The sequence below is a fragment of the Triticum aestivum genome, chromosome 3D, assembly GCF_018294505.1.
Source record: "Triticum aestivum cultivar Chinese Spring chromosome 3D, IWGSC CS RefSeq v2.1, whole genome shotgun sequence".
Taxonomy (NCBI): Eukaryota; Viridiplantae; Streptophyta; class Magnoliopsida; order Poales; family Poaceae; genus Triticum; species Triticum aestivum.
This window is the reverse complement of record NC_057802.1, coordinates 508,107,724-508,135,612: the sequence shown is the minus strand read 5'-3', so window position 1 is coordinate 508,135,612 and position 27,889 is coordinate 508,107,724. Positions and strand designations below refer to the sequence as shown.

Genomic DNA, 27,889 nt, shown 5'->3' with positions numbered 1-27,889 from the left:
CGGAGCAGCATAGTGCAATGCAGACGATCGTTGCCTCCTCCAACCTGCACGGGATAACACCCCAATCGACGGATCCGAACTGGTCGGAGTTAGATCCGGTGCCCGCCATGCCGGAGAAAGTCGAAAATCGCCGGACAAGGGCTTGGCTGTCAGTGGGAAGTGAAATAGAGTGGAGTGAAGTGATTAGGGTTTGGTCCGACGAGCGGATAGAAAGGAATATATGTGGGGTCCGATGGGCTAGTGTGGACCGGGTCTGAGTCATAAAAGGTGGTGCAGAACTCATTATTCTATCCTTGTGCATGTCACTTCGTACAGCTATGGGCATTTAAACCGAGTCAGTAGAGGCACACAGGCTGCTTTCCTTTGCATGGCCTCGGAACTCCGCCCAGAAAATGGGAACCGGGTGGATTCTTTTTTTCCTGTGAAACTGAGGGCTGTGGAGCCTTTCCTGTGTAATCTCTCCCGGCCAATCCTGCATACCGAACGACGCTTTTGTCAAACTTTCCTCTGGTTCTGAATTCCTATAGTTTCCCTGTAAAATTCCTACATACCGAACACACCCTTAAGTTACGATTATTATGAACAGCAACTCCCGACCGCCCTGACATCCCTGGCCCCAGCCCCTCTGGAAAGAGAAGTACCCCTTCGTCGTCGTCTCGCGTGTTCTTCTCCTCCCCTCCCTCCCCGGATTCGTATCCCTACCCGCTGTCTGGTTCGATCCAATTTGTTCTTCTCCCCCGCGCAGTCTGCTGCGTCCGACGGCGACGGGCCACGGCGCGCATGCCCTGCCGGCACCGGCACCGGCACCGGAGCGGCGCGAATTGATTCCCTCTCATGTTGGCATAGGTAAGGAACCCTAGCTCCACTGGCTGGATTTTGGAGCGGATTTCGGAGCCATGAGCTCGTATTGTTTCCGAGGATCTCCGTTGAGGGGGCTAGGGTTTGCCGCAACCGTGCTTTCTACCACCGTCCGTCTTCCCCGATTTGGTTGCTGCGTGTTACCCTGCTAACCAGGACACACCCGTTGGCTCACTAGGTTCCTCTCCTTACCCATCTGAGTTCAAATCCCGTAGGGCTTAGTATAAGGTGTGGGCGGGGCTTATATATTGTCTTAATAATGTTAGGGGTTGAACTGAACTGAAACCCATCTCTGACCATCGGTCTACTTGTGAACTTCAGGTTGTCAGAAATCATCAGCAGGGGAAAAAATGGTTCAGCTCTTTCTGCAAGTGCCGGCAGACGACGGCAGTGTTGATACAGATGCTGTGAGAGCGAGGAGGTCTCTTCTGGACAAGGCTGAGTCGGTGATCAAGTCGGTTGTAAGGTCCGGAGGCCGGTATGAGGCTCGGATGTGGCTGTGCAGTACCGTCTCGTCGGTTCATCTGCTCGATCCGCGTGACCAGCGTGACCTCTTCCTCGATCTCCTGGAGATGAAGGATTCGAGGCGCGACGTTGCCGCTCGCCTGCTGCGGATGATTTTCGATAAGAAGCCTGAGAAGGCCGGCTCTGTTTTAGCGAAGAAGTGTCATATGCTGGAGAAGTTCTTCCAAGGCAGGTTCACTAAGAACTTGATTTTCTTTGTGTTATCTGCTTCTACTCACATAGGTTTTACTTTATTTTTGCTTGCTGCAATTCACCAGTTTATGTATCTAGTATCCAGAACTTACTTTCTGTAGTTAAATATATCTATAGATATTATGTTCAGATATATGATTAGTTCATTCGTTATGGTTCAGCAAACTATCTGTTCAGCTGCTTCAGCTTTGTTCAGAATGTAAAGACTGCTGGACTAAATTTCAATTAGTGATGTACTTGATGGATATGGTAACTAATGCCCTTCGCTTGTGGGCATTGCTTCAACAAGTTAGAATGTATGTCATATTAGTAGCATATCATGGCATTACAGTAATGCACTGCCATAAACTAACAGAAATGATGAAATTATGTTTTTGACTTTCTTTACATTGTTACAGTAACACCGGCCTCTCTGCCTGTTTCTATGTGCCTTCGAGTAGTGATCGCTTTTCTGGATATGGTGTATTTCTATAGTTCATCAAGAAACATCCTGAATATTAACAGGAATTGCTTGCTGCATATACATATGCTCTTGTAGAAATGTAACTTTTTAACATAAATAGTATGTTATGTTCTGCCCACCTTTTACTCAAAATCTATTTACCTTTTTGTGCTGGACGGCTTTAATGAAATCTTAATCAAATTAAGCAAAACATGTTAGGGGTTAGAGCTTAGGTATAATATTGTTTTGTCTTTCATTATGCAATACAACAGAATTTAGTTCTGATGCCACTTCTTACATGTGATGTGATCTATCATTGCTTACATTATACATTATGACCTGCAGGAAACCCTGAGCGGATACTGCAATGGTTTAGCCACTTTGCTGCTACTGGGGAGTCAGCACACAAAAAGGGTGCTCGGGCACTTGCTCAGTTTGCATTTGTGAATCGTGATGTTTGCTGGGAGGAGCTTGAGTGGAAAGGCAGGCATGGTCAGTCTCCTGCTGTTGTTGCTACTAAGCCTCATTACTTTCGTGATCTTGATGTTCTCCAGACAGTGGAAAATTTCCTTGAATATGTCCCAGACTTCTGGTCTTCAGAAGAGCTTGCTGATTCTGTCAAAGATGGTGAAATACTGCAAATTGATACAGAATATTTTGTAGATCAATTTGTCTATTTGATGTATGAGGGGAATTTCAAAGATATGTGGCAAGTAGTTGAAGATTTTCTGATGGAGGAGCAGTTTTCCACTCTGTCTCAGTATATTCTTATTCATCTAGACGAACAAAGGCTTCTTCGTTTCTTAAAAACATTAGGGAAGCTCATCAGTCCGAATGCACAGTGCACAAAGTTAGCATTCCCATGCTGCTGGGTTGAGGTTCTTTTGTCGGCACATATTGATCAGATATCTCTTGACGAACTTATCCTATTGAACTGTGTCATTGCCAAGGGTAGACAACTTTGGCACCTCATGAACGACGAAGAACACGAGGAAGAACGAGGGAGAATGGACGAGCTTGTGAGGACCATGAATGACTTGACTGATGCTGATCACTTTGCTCTCATAAAGGATTTCATGGGTACAAAGTTTCCTGATGCACTTAAGTGGATAGGCATCCAGTCCTGGGTAATTTTCTGTGGTTTGTCAAAATTATGCAAATCAGCTGATTCTTGTGAATCTCTGTTCACTGGTAACAGCATAGAATTTCGCAAGGCTTATGATTACTCATTGGTTCAAAACGACGGGTACTCAGTTTCACATACTTCAGATACTGATGACAAGGATCTGACTAGAAGTAGTCATAAAAAAAGAAAAAGAGATAAGAAGAGAAGACGGCATAGATATGATTCCGACGAGGATAATGTTGATCAGCTGCTTGAACTGGGAACTTTCACTGGGAAGAGGGCTATTGAATCACAATGTGGAAGCTGGTACCTGTCAACTGATGACTTCTCTGCTCCTTGGGACATTGTATGTTATCATCTTGCCTTCCCTGTACTATTTCAACCAATGTCTTCAACAGACAACTCATCAATTTTTATTTCATACTCATGGCTGTCATCTTACTCATGCAGGCTGACATACCGGATCACCTTTCTACTTGTTATCTTAGAGTATGGCTGAAATGGGCTTGCTTTAGATGATCCTCCTCCTTGTGACGCATGTGTGGCAATCATACTAGCTTCTCTGGTGAAGTAATCTTTGAACATGGAGCTGTTTATACATGCATTTTCCCAAATGGCATGTGCAATCTTCAGATCATTCATCCTGATGGTAAGTGATCGTCTCCTATATGTCCTACTTGTTGAGTACCATGATATTGATTTCTTCTGTAAAATGCCCAAGTTCAAAAGTCTGTAAACTTTAGAACCTGTAGATTGATGACTTTTGTAAGATTTAAGTTACACTTACTGTGTTCATCTTATAATATCCGCAAACTTCCGTAAGTCGCACGTAGATCCAGCATTGTTTTACTTCCATATGACGCTACCCTCACATTTGTTGCTTCTTTTTTCTTTTGCAGATTCATGCATTTTGGATGTGTTAACTGTATGAGTTCGCACGAGACCCTAGACCAAAATGTCTCCTGGAGTTCATCCGAGTAGGTTGGTGCCAATGGAAATTCCGGCTACATGGACATGGAAAATAGCTGTAGTTTTGCCCTGAAACAAGTTTGAATGCTGTTTTTGATACTATTACAGATCTTAGTGTTGACTACGGGGTAGTACAAACTTATCTGCAGTTCTTCCGTAATATGACCCGGCGATACATCGCAGTTTGTAACTGCTCTCGGTTTTTCTGATTAAACGTATTCTACGTGCGCATCATGAGCACCAGCTAAGAATTTTGTACTACATATGCATCTGTTTTTCTGTACCGGCTGCAGTTCCTGGGTGCAGTCTCCATTTTTTTTCACAATGGAAAATACAATATAAATCAGTGAATGTGATGACGAGAAATCACTATTTGGCACCTGAACTCAATTTTTCATTCAAGAATGTCTCGGTGTCAATCAATCAACTGCTAGTACGTCTAAACTCTGCGGCCGGAACAAACTGCATGCGACATGAACTGTTCATAATACTCCCGCCGTTTCTAAATATAAGTCTTTTTAGATATTTCAATATGGACTACACGGATGTATATAGATATATTTAAGAGTGTAGATTCACTCATTTTGCTCTGTATGTAGTCTAGTGAAATCTCTAAAAAGAACATCCTTCAGCAATCCAATGAGCTAATATGTACATTTAACATCCATTATTCATACAAATGAGTAAGCTGAGTTTGATATCCAGCAGTTTTACAAATATCCAGAACATAATCGAACCAAGTTGCCCTAATGTGGAATGTTGTCCTTTACAAATAGTGTGGACAAATCAGAGACCCGTTTTAGCAGGATCTCAGTGCCCAGCACCTGTGGCTACGGTCTTGCAAGCAGTCAGAACCGTGAAGGCATCTGTTTCCTCATAGCCTAGCAATATTCGGCATCTTAGGATGTATAGAAGTACAACCCATTGTCGCTGGCTTCTGGGACAATCTCCAGTGTCGAATTTGTGAGTACTGCAGATGTTCAGAGATCAAGATTAACATGGGCACCAAGGGATGAACAATACGTAAGTAAACTTATATAAAAGCTTCAGTATGAGGGATTAAAACTCACCGATGGGATCATATGTTGGCAGGGAGATTTTTTTAGGGCAATGCTTTGATTTCGATAGGTTCTTGTACATTGCCGAAGTAGTCAGGCAATCACGAGGCTGGAATAAAACCAAGATGAGTTTGTTGTGCAACAAAAATGACTGAAGTGGAAAACGTGGTAATTACTAAGAGATTTGCATTTTGATGAACACTTGCAGGTATTCCAACTTTGGAGACATAGTCAAATAGGCTATTGAAAATTAACCAACAGTGGAACCTAACCAACGCTTGTTTATGACACAATAAGAGGAAGCAGCTTCCAGTTCTAATAAAAAATATGAATGAAAGTAAGCTGGACAGTACAGACGACAGACCAAAATTTACCAGACACAGTTATGCCATTCCATTCAAATAAAAATCCAATTCACTTATTTTTGTTATCAGTATTTAGAGAGATAGTTGATCGTATTCCAGAAAGTAACATGCTTCAAATTTTAGCAATGTAACATTGTAACTGCAACTATCAGTCCTGTGGGGTAAAAAATTTAAGAGCATGTTGCTGTTGGTAATCAGTTTAAGAACAGTGTGGTGCGGTAATCGTTATCACATTAATAGTACTTCATGGCAAAAAATGAGGATTCCTATCGGCCTGCGTGTTGGACATCATTCAGAACGGTTGTGGCAACATTATTCCTTAAGCAGTGAAGAGTTCTCTCCATGCAAATAAAAATGAAAACTGAGGAGACCTGTCCAAGGACAAAAGATGACTCACCTTCAAATCCTTGGTGAAGCATAACCTTAGTTCTTCAACTGAGCCCTTCTTGCATATGATCTGCGGTGAGCCCCCAAAAGCATGTTTGATGGTATCAATGACATCACTCAGTGCATATTCTTTACCGTTGGAGACCAGGATATCTCCAGTCGCCAGCATTTCCTGCAATTCCAATCCAAATTATAACAATGTACAAGAGACAAATTTCTATGGTACAGTTTAGCAGGAGTCAAATTCGTATGCACTACAATTCGAGGGGTTTTAAGTTTGTTTTCTTCATCTGGAAACGAAGGTTATTTGAATAACAAACGTTCAGGTGCTTAAAGCCAACAAAAGAAACTGATAATTCCTGCAAGAAAAAAGAATAATGCGCTACACCTAATCAGTCAATGGCCAGATGCTTACCGTGACGTTATATTTGAGGTAGAGATCAATGGCGGCGGTGAAGTACTGTAATTCTTCATGAACAACAGGGGCCGAGCATGTTCCATGCTTCTCTGTAAAAATTAAACAAACAATGCAGACTTGGCAATGGAAATGAGACAATGTTTGTGCTCATGGATTACTAAATTAGCAACCCTCTTTTATAACAACAATCCAATTCATTAGGTCAAGCGGATTGAAGAAAATTACCCCACTAAACGATAGTAATCCATGAATGACCGATCGAGCAGCACATGTCAATGTCATTATGCAAAACAACAGGCAAGGGAAACAGCACAAAGGTTAGTGACAATTCCAATCGATGAGTAATTTTAGAGTCCGATCCAACAGTTCTGACACTATACCTCATGAGCCCAGAAGGCCCCCCTGCCACTGAAACAAGTGGAAGAGGACGAACAGTAGAGGGACGGCCAGTATTTGTCCAGAGCGGGCTTCAGGGGCGTTAGCTACACCAAATCAAAGAATACACGGCAGAACCATGCATCAACGAGGTCAGCACAAAACGAATGGAATCGAAATTGGGCAGGATTAATGAAGCCAGAGCGGTCAGGTGTCAGTAAGGTCTCTGCGGCCAGCACCTTGTCCATGTCGAAGCTGGTGTGGCGGCAGCACGACGGCCAGGTCCCGTCATCGTAGTCCGGCCACAGCCCGTCTGTTCCACCAACGGAAAGTGAAGCACGCCGGTGAGGAATTCACATCGACCAGGAACCGAGAAAACACAAAATTAAGCATGATGTTCGCCGCGCACTTACGGATCGTGAACGTGTGGAGTGCCTCCGACCTGCAACGAGGAACACGGAGAACAAACGGCGTGAGCACATGAGCGCGGGAGGGAGAGTCGAATCGAATCTCCGGAGCGCCAGAAACCCCACCCCACCCGACCGGAACGAGAGCCCCGCGCGCGCGGATGAGGCGGCGGTGGGGAGAGAGGAGAAGAGGGGGGCGGAGCACGTACCGGCAGCAGCCGTTGACGGCGCAGCAGTGGCGGGTGGAGGAGCAGATGGTGCCCGGCCACTGCAGCGCCAGCGCGAAGTAGTCGAACTCGCGCTGCTCCTTCCCGACGGCGGCCGGGGCCACGGACGACCGGGCGAGGCCCGTGCCGAACAGACCGGCGGCGACCAGCGACCAGACCGCCAGCAGGCACGCCGTCGTCGCCGTCGCCGTCGCCATTGCCTCCGCCCGGCGCGGTGTCTCCTTCTCCCCCTTTCCTTCCCTCCCTCTGGCTGCTGGGTGGGTCGTAGTTTCAGAATTGAGTGTAGTATACAGAGGACAATCAATACGCAATCGGGAGCTTTAATAATGGTGCGGTTAGGGATGACCTCGTGTCGCTGGCAAGTGGGGGCCACTCCGTCCTAGCAGGTAGGAGTACCTCTCCGTCTATTTTCTGTTTTGCTTTCTGACTAAAAAAAGGTCAGTTCTCTGCCGGTAGCTCTGCCGTCTTTAGTGGTCTAAACGCTCTTATACTTCTTTTATACTTCTTCAGGGAGAAACTGTCATTTTAAGGGGGTGTTTGGTGCCAGGGACTTTTTTGTGTTGGGACTACAAAAAAGTCCCTAGTAAACCAAACAGGGTGGGACTTTTTTGGGACTTTTTGCTAAAAGTCCTTAGAAGCACCTCCTTGAGAGTCTTTTTTAAAAAGTTCTAGGGACTAAAAAAAAGTCCTAAGACTAGAGAACCAAACACCACCTAAGCTAGAAATATTGATAGGCTCGGTCTGTGGATATATTTTGAAATGCCCATGCAAGAAAAAGGATATATTTCGAAATGTGATCCGAGAAACTTGTGAAATGCACACTATTCTATTTATTTAAATCGATTCCCACACGACACTCCTTCATATAAAAAGTTGGGCCCTTTCTAAATAAAAATAAAAAACATATTTGACAACTGAAGTCACCTGAAAAACAGAGTCGTTGCAAATCGATTTGGTTGAAGAAAAAAGTGAGGACTAGACCTACGAGACGAAGGCAGGACGACACATATGTTTGCGGTGTCCTCGACCGGTCAAGACGGAAATGTCGCGGCTGCTCGTGGCATCGCTTGCGAGAGAAAGCCCAAGACTTGACGGTTCGGTGTGCGTGGTGGCTGCGGGCGTCGAAGAAGAAGGAGGGATAAAAAGAGGGATGGTCGGGCGGCGAGGTGGTGCACGGCATCACCCGCTAGTCAAATGGTGGGTGAGAAAGGGGGGGAGGGACGATTAGGTATGAGTTGGAGGGCGGCTCGGTCAGAGTAGGAAGACAAGGGAGGGGGAGCACGCCGGCATAAAAACAAGTGATGCTTTAAGATTTATTTGTTTTTACAAATAATGGTTCAGATCTATTATAAAAATCATCAAAAGTACAAAGCATTTCAAACATAGTAAAAATGTACTATGGTACCTGGATCAACAAACGACCACTATCTCGTCAGAACGAGTCGTTGACACACATTGTCGCTTCTCCTCTATCGGAGCCAGCCCAACCTCGTCGATTAGAACTGACAACTCTTTGTGCACATGCCATTAAGGATTATCACACTAGGATGGCAATTGTCATTTAAACCCTTAGACCGATGTAAACGTCACAAAATATATTTCGCCGTCGCGAACATACCCACACAATTTTTTTTGCAACTTTGTTCTATCAATAGGGTAAATCCCTGAGATCATCAACTTCAATCCTTTGCAACCCAGAATTAATCCTCACACCATTCTCTTTCTTTCGCAAAAAAAAAGCCCTCGCGCCCTTCTATTTCTTTTTTTTGCGAGAAAAATTTCAAACTATTCATCATATCATGGCAGTACACACCAGAAAAATAAAAATTACACTCTGATTCGTAGGACACTAGCTACGACTACAAACACTGAAGTGAGCCAAAGGCGTGCCGCCGTCATCATCCCTCTCTCGCTGTTGCGGGACAAAACTTGTTGTAGTAGACAGTCGGGAAGTCGTCGTGCTAACAAAGACGAACAAAGTTAGATCCAAGTGAATTCACCAAAGACAACCACCGTCCGAATCCCGTGGGATACGACGGAAACACACCTCCACACGCCCCCTCCAACGACAATAGTTGCATCACCGGGACGGGAGCTAGGTGGGGAGAACTTTATCCCATCTTCAGAAAGCACCACCACCTCGTCTTTCTGAACAGGACACAAGCCCTAAACTAACACAAAAGACACTTTAAAACAAAGAAGAAGCCCTTTCACCGGCAAGGACTTAGACACACCGCGCCTCCACGGCCTAAGGCCGAGGTATACCTGCGGCCCGCCGATAGGAGGCAAGAAAACCTTAGTCTCCCTTGGCCTCACGAGAGACACATGGGAACGGGTATGGAACGAGTGTTTATTTATTGAAAATACAAATACGTAAAATATGGGGTATATGGCCCTTCTCTTTCTCGTCGCAAACATTTTCTAGATCGAGAACTTGTGGGCGGCGGACGTAGAGATAGAGTACCACACGCATCACATGCCCCTGTGGAAATTGCAAGTAGCAAAAAATGAAAAAAAGAAGAAGATAAGAGCCGAGCCCCGCCCGGCCAAGAAAAGAGCCTGCCGGATGCAGCAACCGACCCGAGGCAGGGTGACTATTTTGCCCCGGCATAGGTCGGTCTGATGCTCTCGAATCTCTGGATCATTTGCAGAATATCCTTTGCCACCAACCGAGCAGTCGTCTCTGAATCGCACTACTACAGTTTCTTTTTTAGGGAAAACAAGCTACCAAAGGTTGTAACGCCAAATGAACATCGGGCCCATTGGACCTCAGCAAAAGGCCGTCCTGTTTGAGGCCCATGCAAAGCGGCTGGCTCGGGGCATGCACCGTCCGCAGGCGCGAGGAGCAACTCGTTTAGTCCCACCTCGCCCAGCTAGGAGGGGACGGGAGGGCGCTGGGTATACAAATAGAGGGGCAGGGCAGCTGCTACAACTCATACCTTTCTCGGCCTTTTGGCTAAGATCAAGTGTAGTATCTGTTCTTATCAGTTTAATATCTGATATGTGAACCATGCGTCCACAACGATATTAAATTTTTTTTTTATGGGGAAGGGTCCACCACAGTGGCTTGCCACTGGGGCCCTTGTGTGTTCCTTGGACGTTGCACTACTGTCCAGGTGTGGCGCGCCCCAACAAAATCTAGTTAAAATTTTGAAAATTTGGCCTCTTTGGTGAGGTGGTGATGAAATGTTTGTTTGGAAGTTCAGTCGGGTCTGGCTAGGGCAATGGCTCAAGGTCCAACGACGCAGCCCATTATTGTCGTGACACTGTACGTGAGGCAGAGGAGGTAGCCGTACTCATCCTGCATCTATGAGTCGCTGCAGCACCACAAACGAAGAAAGGGTGAGCCTAGTGGATTAGCACAACGGTACTTTCAACGAAACCAAAATGTATCAGCACAAGTGTAATGCTTCTGCCAGAAAATTTATCAGCACAGGTGTAATGCTTCTGCCAGAAAATTTAGACCACATACCCTACTAACGAAGGGGGCAGTTCAGTTAAACATCAGCACATCCACAGGTGTCAGTCCCGCGAAATGGTACTTATGGGAATCACCTACATTACTCCAGACAAAAACGAGACGTCTGTTAGATAAAGTCTTCACCCATCCAACTAGAAATATTCTTAATTATTCTATGATTCTATCAATGATAGGTGAAAGGTCCTCTCTCCTCAATTTATCAAGATGGGAAGGCACACCTAAATATTTGAGTGAAAGAGACCAAGCTGACAACAAAAAAACATCTAGCATTATAAAATTAACCCAAAGAATTAAAAGAAATAACCTATGGTTATTCCTATTTCCAAATGTGCTTCGAGAAAATTGTGAAATGCAAGTCTTTCTATTTCATAATTTGTCCCCACACATTGGATCTCTAGCTAGAAAGATAATATTTCGCATCATGTTTTTAGCTATTGAAAAAAATCCCAAGCCACACTAAACATCCACCGATTGATTTCACTTAGAAACCAATCACCATGGCGATCATCCGAGGCATCTCGCTAGGTCCGTCTGATACATTACGCCATCACCACATCGTATGTGTTGTGCTCTTTGTTATGCAACTTAATCGACATTGCAGTCGTTGTCACAACACTACACCAACGCAACGTTGTCTCTGTTGCGCTCGCTGATATGGAAAATCATCGACGATGCAGTCATCATGACGCAACATTGCCGCTATTGCAACCTCGCTGACGTGTGGCGTCGTCACAACATTACGCTATCGCAACATTGCGTATGGTGCGCTCATCGTTCTGCAACATCATCGACGTTGCAGTCACTGTGATGCCGCATTACCGTTGTTGCAACATCGCGATGTTATCACTAATGGTGGCCATGGTGCCCCTCTGGCGAACTCACAACACGAGCGCCGTCGACGAGCTTGCAACACCGTTGGAGCATCGGCGGCCGCCGTGGCGGTGCCACAACATGGGTGCAGCAACTCTAGCGGCCTCGCAACCGTCCGTTGTTGGGGTTATACCAACTCGATGGGCTCACGGCAAGGGTTTGAGTGTCACCGTCCGCCGTGGCAATGGCACTTGAAGTCACTACTACCGCTAGTCATTGTCGCAACGCGGTGCCGCTCCCAGGAACTGTCGCAGGGGCAGTCATCGCCCATCCATTTGCATTTGTTTGTGGAGCCACATGACGCTGGCTAGAAAATCTATGGCTTGGAGCACGCATCTGTGGCAACCTCTTGCAAGGGTGTGAGGAAAGCCCTCGCTTCAATCAGTGGCGCTGGAGAGAGGAGCTGGATAGTGCAGATATCGCTATGAGGAAGAAAACTTGTGATGGAGCCTTTCCTCGAGAAGAAAAGAATATAAGGAGGGGTAAACGTAGTGGGTAGGCCCACATGACGCTTGGCGCATGATGAAGGCACTCGACAATATGTTTTTTTTCAGTTGGGCAATTCTAATACTTCAACTTTTGGTTTGGCACGTGCTACGTGTCAGTCACCTGGCGTGTGGATTGGATCAGCTGCCTCTAGAGTTGTTGGATCATGCGCGTGACAGTCGGTTGATCTAGGCCACTTCAGCCCTTTAGCCGCGACCCACCATTTTCACATGACCAATGTTGCGCTCGTGTTGTAAACACTCCACGTCCTTCCAAGCATTTCTTGACCGTTGCAACATGCCTCTAGACCAATGTTGCGACCCACTAAACCTCATCGTATGTCGGGCCGGGTCAAGTTTCGCCCGGGCTTGAACAAGCCCGAACCCCGCAACAAGCCCGAGCCCGACCCAAAGCCTGAAAATGTCCCTTTTCTCGAGCCCGAGCCTAACTGGAAACCAAGTCCGAAAGTCAGGCCCATATGCCCTTTTCCCGAAGGCACGCGTGTAAGCCCACTCGAAATGTTGAAAAGCTAATGCCCAAGCCCGAACCAAATGCACTGTCCGTCCGTGTCCTAGATGCGCGTCGAGGTGGCTCTCCGTCCATGAGTCCTAGGGCTGTACCTGCTGCGGTGTGGTCCGTCAGGAGGTAGTGCGGACTGCCGCTGCTTGTGGTGGCGGGGACCCCTGGGCGTGCTGGATTTGGTAGGTGAGCTGCTGTTGTTTTTCCCGGGCCGGCGGGAGGTGGAAGATGGACTGCGTGGCCATGGTGTGCAGTGTGTCGGTGTTATGCCGCTGCTTGCGGTGGCGGGGACACCTGGGCGTGCTGGATTTGGTAGGTGAGCTGCTGTTGTTTTTCCCCGCCTGACGGGAGGTGGAAGATGGACTGCGTGGCCATGGCGTGCAATGTGTCGGTGTTATGAGACTCGATGCTCACGGTGGCGAGGTGATGTGGCGGCGGCGCTGTGATCCAGCACAGACAATGTGGCCTCAAATTCTTTGTGAAAGGAGGGAGGGGAGGTGGGTGACGTTACGGATGAAAATCATGCATGTCTTCGGTCGCTTGTTGGAGTAAATGACCACGGGTAGCCTCATCAGCCCCACATGGTATTTCAAGACATCGGGGCCGGCTGCGCCCCTCTAGCATCAAAGACAAATGACCGCCTTCCTGGGGCCGGCTGGTCCAGGTGGCCGGCTACCAGAAGGCGGCCGCGAGGTGGGCCGACTCCTAGAAGGCGGCCTCTAGAGAGGCCGGCTCCTAGCAGGCGGCCCCTCGTTCCCTTGAAGTTAGCACCTCATTACAACGACGAGACGGGGCGTGGCTACAGTGCAGCCTGCCACCCTCGAATCCAGGGCGGAACGTGGCCACAGTGCGGCGCACCAGGCGGACATCCCATGCCCGGCGCAACACTGTTGCCACGCCGCCCGTGACATCATCCATGGCAGAGGAAGCCATGCCCCCACGACGGGCTGTCGGTACGGCCCGCAGACGGCGGGCCCTACCTGTCCGTGAGAAGCCAGAAGGCGGCGAGCCCTAACCAGTCAGCACAGAGGGAGGCTGACTCCAAGCAGGCGGCCTCCCCCCTCCCTTGGAGTCTGTGCGCCATTAACCAGATAAGACGGGGTGTGGCTACAGTGAGCGCCCGCCAGGCGGCGGGACTGTAGCCACGCTTCCCCTGACAAAGCCTCCGTCATCAGAGGTGAGGCTACAGTGCAGAGCAGCCGATAGGACCCGCAGGCGGCGGCCCTACCTGTCGGCCAAGAGCTCGGTAGCCGGCGGGACCCACCAGGCGGCGGGCCCCAGCAGCCGGCGGAAAAGCCGGCGACCAGAGACACTAACGGCCGGGTCCTACACCCAGCCAGATTACCATTGTACCCTTGGGGGGTAGGCCTATATAAACCCCCCAGGGCACCCATGCAAAGGGTTCAGCACCTAAGTTACTACACCACACATAGAGAGAGAGTGGAGTAGAGCAAGCCTAGTTCTTCTTCCTCCTCTAGCCAAAACAGCTCAAGGAGCAAGCTTGTAGCTACCTTGTTGAGATAGTGATCATGCGGAGACCCCGCAGAGCAGGACTAGGGGTGTTATCTCCTAGGAGAGCCCCGAACCTGGGTAAGATTCGCCGGCGTAGGCTGTCTTACTCACTCCCGCTTCTAGAGCCTGACGACGTACTCTTGTCCCCATTCATGATAAGCCACCCCCTGGCATATGTCGCTCCATATCCCCGACATTTGGCGCCCACCGTGGGGCAAGGTGCACCGTCGTCCGGAAACATGTTCTGGACGGGAACCCTCTTCCTTCCCAGCGAGCGCAGCCAGCCCGGCACGCCCGATGGCATTTGTGCCAATGCGCTGCATGGCGTGGAAGTCGCCTGCGCAGCAAGCAGCCTCACCGATCTCATCGGCGGGATCCGCCTCACCGACGAGCATGTGCCCGATGCGGGCGGAGCCAGCTCCGAGAGCTGCCTCATCGACCTCCTCGGCAAGCTCGACATCGCTAGTGAGCCCGCCTCTGACTTGGAGTCTGTTGGCTCCACACACCCGATGCTCGTCGGCCTCGACACGGCATCCCTCGACGCCTTTCCCGCCAATGTGGTGATCTTCAACGACCCTCTCCCTCATGCGGACAGTAGCGGCAGCACCGTCACGGAGGTGCTTGTCATCAGCCATGACGAAGCATCCGGTGGAGCCGGCCAGGATCCGCTGCAGGCGGCAGTGTAGAACATGTCCGCACCCATAGCGGCAGATACCAACGGCGAGACGCTAGAAGCCTGCCGCATCGCACTCGTCGACAGCGCCAACAAGCTGGCTACCATGAGGCGCCTCACCGAGGCCTACCAACACGAGATCGACCGCACCGTCTGCGGCATGCCGGCTGCTGGCGGGCCCAGCCGCGTGGGCACTGTCCGACAACGCGGCGCTGCTATCGCCAGCATGCTGGGTGCCAACCGCCCAGTCTACGCCACGCCTATGGAGAACTTACGCGCTGCCCAAGTGGCTGCGTACGAGCTAGAGCACCTGGAGGGCGACGAGCGTCGCTGCATGACGGAGCGCGTTCAACAGCTTATCGACGCGGCCGCCGCGCAGCAAGAGGCCGGCCGCCGCGTGGTAGAACCCGGCGCGCACGCTGAGAATCACCCCTCCCCCGCCGAGAGCAAGGCGCAACCTCCCGGACATCGGCAGCAGGCGGCGCCCGCGGCTGAAGAGACCAAGAGCCGGCTGCTAGCCGCACACGCATCACCATCGAGCGCGACCAAGACGGCCGCCCACAAGCAGTGGAACGATGGGACGACCGTCCGCCTCCTCCTCCTCCTCGCGGGGAGAGGCATGCTTCCCCGCCGCCTGTTGATCACCCCAACCTCAGCGGCCGGCTGGGCCGCCGTGAAGGAATCGGAGAGAGTGAGGCCCGCCATCGGATCGACCGCCTGGCACGATCCCTGGCGCTAGAAGAAGAAGATGCAATCGGACCGACCTGCTTTGGCCCCCGCATTCGCGATGAGCCCTTTCCCAAAGGGTTCTCGCTCCCACGAGATACGCCCAAGTACAACGGCTCCGTGAAGCCGGAAGATTGGCTGGTCAACTACTCCACCGCAGTCAACATAGCAAACGGCAACAAGCGCGTTGCCGTGAAGTACGCCCCCTCATGCTTCAGGGCACGGCCCGAACTTGGCTAAACAGCCTTAAGCCCTACAACGTCAACAGCTGGGTAGATTTCACCGAAGTCTTCATCCGCAACTTCACCAGCACCTACAAGTAGCCGCCCAGGCCTCGCCAGCTCTCTCTGTGCGTTCAAGGCCCCACCGAGTCCACCCGCCACTACCTGATGTGGTGGGCCAAACTGCACAACTCCCGCGAAGGGGTGCACGAGGTGCAAGCCATAGAGTACTTCACCGCCGGGTGCATAGAAGGCACCCTACTCAAGCACCGACTCCTCTGCGACGAACAGGCCACACTCGACGAGCTGCTGATCATAGCAGACAAGTACGCCACTGCCGACTCCTCCATGAAGTTGGAGCTTCAGGCGGACGCGTCCGGGAAGGTGCTCCCTCTGGCTCCTCGAACGCCGGCTGGTGACTCCAGTCGGCGCCAGCAACAGAACGACAACAAGCGGAAAGCCCCGCCGCCGCCTTCTACCAGTCGGCAAGTGGCAACCGTTGAGGACCAGTAGCCGGAGGGACAACCCGGCCCCAAGCGTCAGAAGGGCGACAAGCCTGCTTAGTTGCCCGCCTTCTCCTATGAGCAAACCCTCGATGCTCCTTGCAAGTTCCACAGCGGCGCGAAGCCGTCCAACCAGACCATATGGAAGTGCCACTGGCTCACCCAAATCTCCAAGGGAGAAGGACTGCTGCCTCCGCCGCCTGCTGGCCGGCCGACACCGCCTCCTCCTTTCAATATGGTGTCTACAATGCTCTGCACTGAGCTACTCTAGCTAATTGCTCCCACTTTCAATATGTATCCAGATTGAGACTTAGAGTCATCCGGATCAGTGTCAAAACTTGCATCGACGTAACCCTTTACGACGAACTTTTGTCACCTCTATAACTGAGAAACATATCCTTATTCCACTAAGGATAATTTTGACCGCTGTCCAGTGATCCACTCCTGGATCACTATTGTACCCTCTTTGCCAAACTCATGCCGAGGTACACAATAGGCCTGGCACATATCGTAGCATACTTTATAGAACCTATGACTGAGGCATAGGGAATGACTTTTCATTCTCTTTCTATTTTCTGTCGTGGTCGGGTTTTGAGTCTTTACTCAACTTCACACCTTGCAATACAGGCAAGAACTCCTTCTTTGACTGTTCCATTTTAAACTACTTCAAAATCTTTTCAAGGTATGTACTCATTGAAAAACTTATCAAGCGTCTTGATCTATCTCTATAGATCTTGATGCTTAGTATGTAAGCAGCTTCACCGAGGTCTTTCTTTGAAAAACTCATTTCAAACACTCCTTTATGCTTTCCAGAAAATTCTACATCATTTCCGATCAACAATATGTCATTCACATATACTTATCAGAAAGGCTGTAGTGCTCCCACACACTTTCTTGTAAATATAGGCTTCACCACAAATCTGTATAAAACTATATGCTTTGATCAACTCATCAAAGTGTATATTCCAACTCCGAGATGCTTGCACCAGTCCATAGATGGATCGCTGGAGCTTTGCACACTTTGTTAGCACCTTTAGGATTGACAAAACATTCTGGTTGTATCATATACAACTCTTCTTTTAATAAATCCATTAAGGAATGCAGTTTTTGACATCCATTTGCCAAATTTCATAAAATGTGGAAATTGCTAACATGATTCGGACAAACTTTAAGCATCGATACGAATGAGAAAATCTCATCGTAGTCAACACCTTGAACTTGTCGAAAACCTTTTGCGACAATTCGAGCTTTGTAGATAGTAACACTACTATTAGCGTCTGTCTTCCTCTTGAAGATCCATTTATTCTCTATGGCTTGCCGATCATCGGGCAAGTCAACCAAAGTCCACACTTTGTTCTCATACATGGATCCCATCTCAGATTTGATGGCCTCAAGCCATTTCGCGGAATCTGGGCTCATCATCGCTTCCTCATAGTTTGTAGGTTCGTCATGGTCAAGTAACATGACGTCCAGAACAGGATTACCGTACCACTCTGGCGCGGAACGTACTCTGGTTGACCTACGAGGTTCAGTAGTAACTTGACCTGAAGTTTCATGATCATCATCATTAGCTTCCTCAGTGATTGGTGTAGGAATCACTGGAACTGATTTCTGTGATGAACTACTTTCCAATACGGGAGAAGGTACAATTACCTCATCAAGTTCTACTTTCCTCCCACTCACTTCTTTTGAGAGAAACTCCTTCTCTAGAAAGGATCCATTCTTAGCAACGAATATCTTGCCTTCGGATCTGTGATAGAAGGTGTACCCAATTGTCTCCTTTGGGTATCCTATGAAGACACATTTCTCCGATTTGGGTTCGATCTTATCAGGTTGAAACTTTTTCACATAAGCATCGCAGCCCCAAACTTTTAAGAAACGATAGCTTAGGTATCTTGCCAAACCATAGTTCATACGGTGTCATCTCAACGGATTTAGATGGTGGCCTATTTAATGTGAATGCATCTGTCTCTAATGCATAACCCCAAAAATATAATGGTAAATCGGTAAGAGACATCATAGATCGCACCATATCTAATAAAGTACGGTTACGACGTTCGGACACACCATTACGCTGTGTTGTCCAGGTGGCGTGAGTTGCGACACTATTCCACATTGTTTAAAATGAAGATCAAACTCATAACTCAAATATTCACCTCCACGATCAGATCGTAGAAACTTTATTTTCTTGTTATGATGATTTTCCACTTCACTATGAAATTCTTTGAACTTTTCAAATGTTTTGGACTTATGTTTCATCAAGTAGATATTCCCATATCTGCTTAAATTATCTGTGAAGGTCAGAAAATAACGATACCCGCCGCGAGCCTCAACACTTATTGGACCGCATACATCAGTATGTATTATTTCCAATAAGTCAGTTGCTCGCTCCAGAGAACAGAGTCTCAGTCATCTTGCCCATGAGGCATGGTTCGCAAGCATCAAGTTATTCATAATCAAGTGATTCGAAAAACCCATCATCATGGAGTTTCTTCATGCGCTTTACACCAATATGACCTAAACGGCAGTGCCACAAATAAGTTGCACTATCATTATTAACTTCGCATCTTTTGGCATCAATATTGTGAATATGTGTATCATTACGATCGAGATTCAATAAACCATTCACATTGGGTGTATGACCATAGAAGGTTTTATTCATGTAAACAGAACAACAATTATTCTTTGACTTAAATGAATAACCGTATTGCAATAAACATGATCCAATCATATTCATGCTCAACGCAAACACCAAATAACATTTATTTTAGGTTCAACACTAATCCCAAAGGTAAAGGGAGTGTGCGATGGTGATATTATCAACCTTGGAATCACTTCCAACACACATCATCACCTCGCCCTTAACTAGTCTCTGTTTATTTTGCAACTCCCGTTTCAAGTTACTACTCTTAGCAACTGAACTAGTATCAAATACCGAGGGGTTGCTATAAACACTAGTAAAATACACATCAATAACATGTATATGAAATATACCTTTGCTCACTTTGCCATCCTTCTTATCCACCAAGTATCTAGGGTAGTTCCACTTCCAGCGACCATTTCCTTTGCAATAGAAGCACTCAGTTTCAGGCTTGGGTCTAGCTTTGCGTTACTTCATGGGAGTCGCAACTTGCTTGCCATTCTTCTTGAAGTTCCCTTTCTTTTCCTTTGCCCTTTTACTTAAAACTAGTGGTCTTGTCAACCATCAACACTTGATGCTTTTTCTTGATTTCTACCTTCGCCGATTTCAGCATCACGAAGAGCTCGGGAATCGTTTTCGTCATCCCTTGCATATTATAGTTCATCACGAAGTTCTAGTAGCTTGGTGATAGTGACTAGAGAACACTATCAATCACTATATTATCTGGAAGATTAACTCCCACTTGATTCAAGCGATTGTAGTACCCAGACAATCTAAGCACATGCTCACTGGTTGAGCTATTCTCCTCCATCTTGTAGGCAAAGTACTGTCAGAGGTCTCATACCTCTCGACACGGGCATGAGTCTGAAATACTAATTTCAACTCTTGGAACATCTTATATGCTCCATGAAGTTCAAAACGTTTTTGAAGTCCCGGTTTTAAGCCGTAAAGCATGGTGCACTAAACCATCAAGTAGTCATCATATCGAGCTTGCCAAACATTCATAACATTTGCATATACTCCTGCAATAGGTCTGTCACCTAGCGGTGCATCAAGGACATAATTCTTCTATGCAGCAATGAGGATAATCCTCAGATCACGGACCTAGTCCATATCATTGCTACTATCATCTTTCAACTTAGTTTCTCTAGGAACATATAAAAATAAAACGGGGAGCTACATCGCGAGCTATTGATCTACAACATAGATATGCTAATACTACCAAGACTAAGTTCATGATAAATTAAAGTTCAATTAATCATATTACTTAAGAACTCCCACTTAGATAGACATCCCTCTAGTCATCTAAATGATCACGTGATCCAAATCAACTAACCATGTCCGATCATCACGTGAGATGGAGTAGTTTTCAATGGTGAACATCACTATGTTGATCATATCTTCTATATGATTCACGCTCGACCTTTCGGTCTCCAGTGTTCCGAGGCCATATCTGCATATGCTAGGCTCGTCAAGTTTAACCCGAGTATTCTGCGTGTGCAAAACTGGCTTGCACCCGTTGTATGTGAACGTAGAGCTTATACACCTGTCGGCGTTCTGGGAACAGGGGTCCCCAAACTTGTCTGCCTGCGGCCCACGGCGTGGCTGTGCTAGCAGGTCTGTACGGCCCATCTTCACCAACAAGGCATTCAAGACCCTCGCGAGGGGCCAAGCCTCGCGAGGCGGACGACGCAAGACCTCCTCAGGAGTGTCCTCGCCAGGCAGGCTCGCGAGGGGCGGAGAGATCAAGGCAGGGCAAACCTCGCGAGGCTCGCGTGACGTGAGCCATGACGATCAAGATCAGGCTGGCGCCAGGCAGGCACGAGCGCGCGCAGCGTCCTTGTTTCCTCTTTGGTGCTAAGGGAGCAAGCGCAGGCGCGGAGTACCGAGGCATCAAGCAAAGGTTTCCATATCTGTGCAATGAGACCAAGACCAGCAGCACGGCAAGACGGAGGTCACCATGGAGCCCAAGGCGGCGTCACCGCCAAAGCCTTTTGCAGGCGAAGACCGCTTTTGTCAGGATAAGTTGTACTAGCTGTCCCCTTTCAAATTGGCCGTTGTTGGCTCCCTTCCCGCTCAATATTTGGGAAGAGGACCAGGGCCTATATAAGTAGAACTAGCCACCATAGTAGGGGGAATCGATTCCACCTTCCATCCTCTCACCTTCAAGCACACCAAGCACAAGAACACCTCAACCTCAGGAGGCTGTTCTTCCTCTTGTACTGTTCATCATCGGCCCAAGAGGCAATCCACCACCACCACACTGGAGTAGGGTAGTACACCACAACGGTGGCCCGAACCAGTATAAACCTCGTGTCTTTGTGATTGTGAGTTCGTCAAGCTCGTTCTTGAGATCTTAGCTAGTTAGGACGCGGATCGGTAAGAGGGAGAGAACTTCGCGCGCACCCCAGAGTTCGAACCTTAAGGGTTTTGCCGGAACCCATGATCCGACATTTGGCGCGCCAAGTAGGGGTGCGCCGGAACCTCTTCCCTGCCAATCGACCCGCCGACGCTCCGCGGCCCCAATGTTCGGCGACCCGAGGGCCGACTCCGACCGCTGGGCAGCCTGGCCCGCCCGGGCGGCGCCACCTGCCCATGAAGACCTCAACCCCGCGCTCCAGGCGGCACGAGCGCCACCCAAGGCTGCTGGGCGCCAGGCGCTGTCCACCCTCACTCCACGACGAGCGCGAGCCGCTGCAAGGGCCGCAAGCCACGCCGCATCGACGGCGCCACACACCCGGCGGGAACAGGCGAACATGCGGGCAGCTCTCACGGTGGCACGAGAGTTGCTGCGGTGCCGGCTGATGGAGAGCGGCCGGGATGCACTGCTGGAATGCGTCGCTGAGCTGCTGGACGCGGCGGCGTCAGGAGCGCCGCCCTTCTGCTATCTGCTTCCTTCTCGGGCCGCTACCGGATCTCACGGTGGACCTCGCCACAACCACGCGCCCTCGGGTGTGCCTGGGGGTTTCGTCGACACCGGGACTGTTGGAAATATGCCCTAGAGGCAATAATAAAATGGTTATTATTGTATTTCCTTGTTCATGATAATTGCTATTGTTCATGCTATAATTGTATTAACTGGAAACCGTAATACATGTGTGAATACATAGACCACAACATGTCCCTAGTAAGCCTCTAGTTGACTAGCTCGTTGATCAATAGATGGTTATGGTTTCCTAACCATGGACATTGGATGTCATTGATAACGGGATCACATCATTAGGACAATGATGTGATGGACAAGACCCAATCCTAAGCATAGCACAAGATCGTGTAGTTCGTTTGCTAAAGCTTTTCTAATGTCAAGTATCATTTCCTTAGACCATGAGATTGTGCAACTCCCGGATACCGTAGGAATGCTTTGGGTGTACCAAAAATCACAACGTAACTGGGTGGCTATAAAGGTGCACTACAGGTATCTCCGAAAGTGTCTGTTGGGTTGGCACGAATCGAGACTGGGATTTGTCACTCCGTATGACGGAGAGGTATCTCTGGGCCCAATCGGTAATGCATCATCATAATGAGCTCAATGTGACCAAGTGTTTGGTCACGGGATCATGCATTACGGTACGAGTAAAGTGACTTGCCGGTAACGAGATTGAACAAGGTATTGGGATACCGACGATCGAATCTCAGGCAAGTAACGTACCGATTGACAAAGGGAATTGTATATGGGATTGATTGAATCCTCGACATCGTGGTTCATCCGATGAGATCATCGTGGAACATGTGGGAGCCAACATGGGTATCCAGATCCCGCTGTTGGTTATTGACCGGAGAGTCGTCTCGGTCATGTCTGCATGTCTCCCGAACCCGTAGGGTCTACACACTTAAGGTTCGGTGACGCTAGGGTTGTAGAGATATTAGTATGCGGAAATCCGAAAGTCGTTTGGAGTCCCGGATGAGATCCCGGACGTCACGAGGAGTTCCGGATGGTCCGGAGGTAAAGATTTATATATGGGAAGTCCTATTTTGGCCACCGGAAAATGTTCGGGATTTTTCGGTATTGTACCGGGAAGGTTCTAGAAGGTTCCGAAGTGCGGCCCACATGCATGGGGGGACCCACATGAACGTGGGTAGTGGGGGCAAGGTCCCACACCCCTGGTCAAGGCGCACCAAGATCCCACCTTAGAAGGAATAAGATCATATCCCGAAGGGATAAGATCAAGATCCCTAAAAAAGGGGGATAACAATCGGTGGGGAAGGGAAATGATGGGATTTCTTTTCCCCACCTTTGCCAATGCCCCAATGGACTTGGAGGGCAAGAAACCAGCCCCCTCCACCCCTATATATAGTGGGGAGGCACATGGGAGCAGCACCCCAAGCCCTGGAGCCTCCCTCCCTCCCGTGACACCTCTTCCTCCCCGCTTGCGCTTGGCGAAGCCCTGCCGGGATCCCGCTACTTCCACCACCACGCCGTCGTGCTGCTGGATCTCCATCAACTTCTCCTCCCCCCTTGCTGGATCAAGAAGGAGGAGACGTCCCCGCTCCGTACGTGTGTTGAACGCGGAGGTGCCGTCCGTTCGGCGCTAGGATCATTGGTGATTTGGATCACGACGAGTACGACTCCATCAACCCCGTTCTCTTGAACGCTTCCGCTCGCGATCTACAAGGGTATGTAGATGCACTCCTCCCCTCTCGTTGCTAGCATCTCCTAGATTGATCTTGGTGACACGTAGGAAAATTTTGAGTTTCTGCTACGTTCCCCAACAGTGGCATCATGAGCCAGGTTTATGCGTAGATTCTATGCACGAGTAGAACAAAAAGTAGTTGTGGGCGATGATTTGTTCAATTTGCTTGCCGTTACTAGTCTTATCTTGATTCAGCGGCATTGTGGGATGAAGCGGCCCGGACCGACCTTACACGTACTCTTACGTGAGACAGGTTCCACCGACTGACATGCACTTGATGCATATGGTGGCTAGCGGGTGTCTGTCTCTCCCACTTTAGTTGGATCAGATTCGATGAAAAGGGTCCTTATGAAGGGTAAATAGCAATTGGCATATCACTGTTGTGGCTTTTGCGTAGGTAAGAAACGTTCTTGCTAGAAACCCATAGCAGCCACGTAAAACATGCAACAACAATTAGAAGACGTCTAACTTGTTTTTGCAGGGTATGCTATGTGATGTGATATGGCCAAAAGGATGTGATGAATTATATATGTGATGTATGAGATTGATCATGTTCTTGTAATAGGAATCACGACTTGCATGTCGATGAGTATGACAACCGGCAGGAGCCATAGGAGTTGTCTTAATTTATTGTATGACCTGCGTGTCAATGAAAACGCCATGTAATTACTTTACTTTATTGCTAACCGTTAGCCATAGTAGTAGAAGTAATAGTTGGCGAGACAACTTCATGAAGACACGATGATGGAGATCATAATGATGGAGATCATGGTGTCATGCCGGTGACGAAGGTGATCATGCCGCGCCTCGAAGATGGAGATCAAAGGCGCAAGATGATATTGGCCATATCATGTCACTTTATGATTTGCATGTGATGTTTGTCATGTTTACATCTTATTTGCTTAGAACGATGGTAGCATAAATAAGATGATCCCTCACTAAAATTTCAAGAGATGTGTTCCCCCTAACTGTGCACCATTGCGAAGGTTCATTGTTTCGAAGCACCACGTGATGATCGGGTGTGATAGATTCTAACGTTCGCATACAACGGGTGTTGACGAGCCTAGCATGTACAGACATGGCCTCGGAACACAAGCAAAACACTTAGGTTGACTTGACGAGCCTAGCATGTACAGACATGGCCTCGGAACACAAGAGACCGAAAGGTCGAACATGAGTCGTATAGTAGATACGATCAACATGGAGATGTTCACCGATGATGACTAGTCCGTCTCACGTGATGATCGGACACGGCCTAGTCGATTCGGATCATGTATCACTTAGATGACTAGAGGGATTTCTATCTAAGTGGGAGTTCATTAAATAATCAGATGAACTTAATTATCATGAACATAGTCAAAAGGTCTTTGCAAATAATGTCGTAGCTTACGCTTTAGTTCTACTAAGATATGTTCCTAGAGAAAATTTAGTTGAAAGTTGATAGTAGCCATTATGCGGACTGGGTCCGTAAACTGAGGATTGTCCTCATTGCTGCACAGAAGGCTTATGTCCTTAATGCACCGCTCGGTGTGCTGAACCTCGAGTGTCGTCTGTAGATGTTGCGAAACATCTGACATACACATTTTGATGACTACGTGATAGTTCAGTGTGTGATGCTAACGGTTTAAAATTGTGGCACCAAAGACGGTTTTGAAACGTCGCAGAACATATGAGATGTTCCAAAGACTGAAATTGGGATTTCAGACTAGTGCCCACGTCAAGAGGTATGAGACCTCTGACAAGTTTCTTAAGCCTGCAAACTAAGGGAGAAAAGCTCAATTGTTGAGCATGTGCTCAGATTGTCTGAGTACTACAATCACTTGAATCGAGTGGGAGTTAATCTTCCAGATGAGATAGTGATGGTTCTCCATAGTCACTGCCACCAAGCTATGAGAGCTTCGTGATGAACTATAACATATCAGGGATAGACATGATGATCCTTGAGCAACTCGCGATGTTTGACACCGCGAAAGTAGAAATCAAGTAGGAGCATCAATTGTTGATGGTTAGTAAAACCACTAGTTTCTAGAAGGGCAAGGGCAAGAAGGGATACTTCATGAAACGGCAAATCAGTTGCTGCTCTAGTGAAGAAACCCAAGGTTGAACCCAAACCGAGACTAAGTGCTTCTGAAATGAGGGGAACGGTCACTGAAGCAGAATTACCCTAGATACTTCGTAGATGAGAAGGCTGGCAAGGTCGACAGAAGTATATTGGATATACATATATTAATGTGTACTTTACTAGTACTCCTAGTAGCACCATGGTATTAGATACCGGTTCGGTTGCTAAGTGTTAGTAACTCGAAATAAAAGCTGCGGAATAAACGGAGACTAACTAAAGGTGAGATGACGATATGTGTTGGAAGTGTTTCCAAGGTTGATGTGATCAAGCATCGCATGCTCCCTCTACCATCGAGATTGGGGTTAAACCTGAATAATTGTTATTTGGTGTTTGCGTTGAGCATAGACATGATTGGATTATGTTTATCGCAATACGGTTATTCATTAAAGGAGAATAATGGTTACTCTGTCTATTTGAATAATACCTTCAATGGTCTTGCACCTAAAATGAATGGTTTATTGAATCTCGATCATAGTGATACACATGTTCATGCCAAAATATATAAGATAGTAATGATAGTACCACATACTTGTGGCACTGCCACTTGAGTCATATTGGTATAAAACGCATGAAGAAGCTCCATGTTGATGGATCTTTGGACTCACTCGTTTTTGAAAAGATTGAGACATGCGAACCATGTCTATTAGTATATATGCATGAAGAAAGTCCATACAGATGGATCATTTGGACTCACTTGATTTTGAATCACTTGAGACATGCAAATCATACCACATGGGCAAGATGACTAAAAGGCCTCGTTTTCAGTAAGATGGAACAAGAGAGCAACTTGTTGGAAGTAATACATTTGATGTGTGCAGTCCAATGAGTGCTGAGGCACGCAGTGGATATCGTTATGTTCTTACTTCACAGATGATTTGAGTAGATGCTGAGAATATTTACTTGATGAAACACAAGTCTGAATTATTGAAAGGTTCAAGTAATTTCAGAGTGAAGTTAAGATCGTCGTGGCAAGAGGATAAAATGTCTGCGATATGATCATAGAGATGAATATCTGAGTTACGAGTTTGGCACACAATTAAGAAATTGTGGAAATTGTTTCATGACTAATACCGCCTGGAACACCATATTGTGATGGTGTGTCCGAACATCATAACTGCACCCTATTGGATATGGTGCATACCATGATGTCTCTTATCGAATTACAACTATCGTTTATGGGTTAGGCATTAGAGACAACCGCATTTACTTTAAATAGGGCATCACGCAATTCCGTTGAGATGACACCGTATGAACTATGGTTTAGAGAAACCTAAGCTGTCGTTTCTTAAAAGTTTGGGGCTGCGACGCTTATGTGAAAAAGTTTCAGGCTGATAAGCTCGAACCCAAAGCGGATAAATGCATCTTCATAGAATACCCAAAACAGTTGGGTATACCTCCTATTTCAGATCTGGAAGCAAAAGTGATTGTTTCTAGAAACGGGTCCTTTCTCGAGGAAAAGTTTCTCTCGAAAGAATTGAGTGGGAGGATGGTGGAGACTTGATGAGGTCATTGAACCGTCACTTCAACTAATGTGTAGCAGGGCACATGAAGTTGTTCCTGTGGCACCTACACCAATTGAAGTGGAAGCTTATGATAGTGATCATGAAACTTCAGATCAAGTCACTACCAAACCTCATAGGACGACAAGGATGCGTACTACTTCAGAGTGGTACGTAATCCTGTCTTGGAAGTCATGTTGCTAGACAACAATGAACCTACGAGCTATGGAGAAGTGATGGTGGGCCCGGATTCCGACGAATGGCTTGAGGCCATAAAATCCGAGAGGATCCATGTATGAAAACAAAGTATAGACTTTGAAAGAACTACTTGATGGTCGTAAGGCTGTTGGGTACAGATGGATTTTAAAGGGAAGCCAGACAATGATGGTAAGTGTCACCATTAAGAAAGCTCGACTTGTCGTTAAGATGTTTTCCGGCAAGTTCAAGGAGTTGACTGCGATGAGACTTTCTCACTCGTAGCGATGCTAAGAGTCTGTTAAAATTATATTAGCAGTTAATGCATTATTTATGAAATCTTGCAGATAGGATGTCAAAACATTGTTTCCTCAACGATTTTCTTGAGGAAAGGTTGTATGTGATACAACCAGAAGATTTTGTCAATCCTGAAAGATGCTAACAAGTATGCAAAGCTCCAG

At 47.6% G+C, this 27,889-nt stretch overlaps 2 protein-coding genes and 1 non-coding gene across 4 annotated transcripts; 2 read left to right on the top strand and 1 right to left on the bottom strand.

The window, feature by feature from the left end:
• The first annotated feature begins 592 nt into the window (after positions 1-592).
• Positions 593-4,360, top strand: LOC123080059 (uncharacterized). Of its 2 annotated transcripts, none has more exons than XM_044502918.1 (5): positions 593-846; positions 1,180-1,551; positions 2,363-3,489; positions 3,594-3,792; positions 4,043-4,360. In XM_044502918.1, exons 2-4 carry the CDS (start codon positions 1,209-1,211, stop codon positions 3,660-3,662), a joined length of 1,539 nt encoding a protein of 512 aa, XP_044358853.1. In that variant the 5' UTR covers positions 593-846; positions 1,180-1,208; the 3' UTR covers positions 3,663-3,792; positions 4,043-4,360. The 2 variants fall into 2 exon arrangements, with proteins under 2 accessions (XP_044358853.1, XP_044358854.1); XM_044502919.1 differs by having other exon boundaries at positions 606-1,036.
• A 379-nt stretch (positions 4,361-4,739) lies between these two features.
• On the bottom strand, positions 4,740-7,648 carry LOC123080060 (ribonuclease 2). Its single transcript, XM_044502920.1, has 9 exons — positions 7,332-7,648; positions 7,129-7,157; positions 6,955-7,028; positions 6,721-6,822; positions 6,566-6,569; positions 6,338-6,429; positions 5,933-6,094; positions 5,183-5,279; positions 4,740-5,082 (listed from the first exon to the last, which is right to left on the bottom strand). Exons 1-9 carry the CDS (start codon positions 7,544-7,546, stop codon positions 5,012-5,014), a joined length of 846 nt encoding a protein of 281 aa, XP_044358855.1. The 5' UTR covers positions 7,547-7,648; the 3' UTR covers positions 4,740-5,011.
• A 2,636-nt stretch (positions 7,649-10,284) lies between these two features.
• LOC123081109 (U2 spliceosomal RNA) lies at positions 10,285-10,481 on the top strand. Its single transcript, XR_006438631.1, has one exon. It is a non-coding gene; the product is annotated as a U2 spliceosomal RNA (small nuclear RNA).
• Positions 10,482-27,889: the final 17,408 nt, after the last annotated feature.

Coding starts and splice junctions, on each gene's coding strand:
- LOC123080060 (XM_044502920.1), bottom strand. CDS start 7,546: ATGGCGACGGCGACGGCGACGACGGCGTGCCTGCTGGCGGTCTGGTCG. Junction 6,823..6,954: donor CCAGCTTCGACATGGACAAG/GTGCTGGCCGCA, acceptor GATTTGGTGTAG/CTAACGCCCCTGAAGCCCGC. Junction 5,280..5,932: donor GCTTCACCAAGGATTTGAAG/GTGAGTCATCTT, acceptor GTTTTATTCCAG/CCTCGTGATTGCCTGACTAC.
- LOC123080059 (XM_044502918.1), top strand. CDS start 1,209: ATGGTTCAGCTCTTTCTGCAAGTGCCGGCAGACGACGGCAGTGTTGAT. Junction 1,552..2,362: donor GCTGGAGAAGTTCTTCCAAG/GCAGGTTCACTA, acceptor TATGACCTGCAG/GAAACCCTGAGCGGATACTG. Junction 3,490..3,593: donor TCTCTGCTCCTTGGGACATT/GTATGTTATCAT, acceptor TTACTCATGCAG/GCTGACATACCGGATCACCT.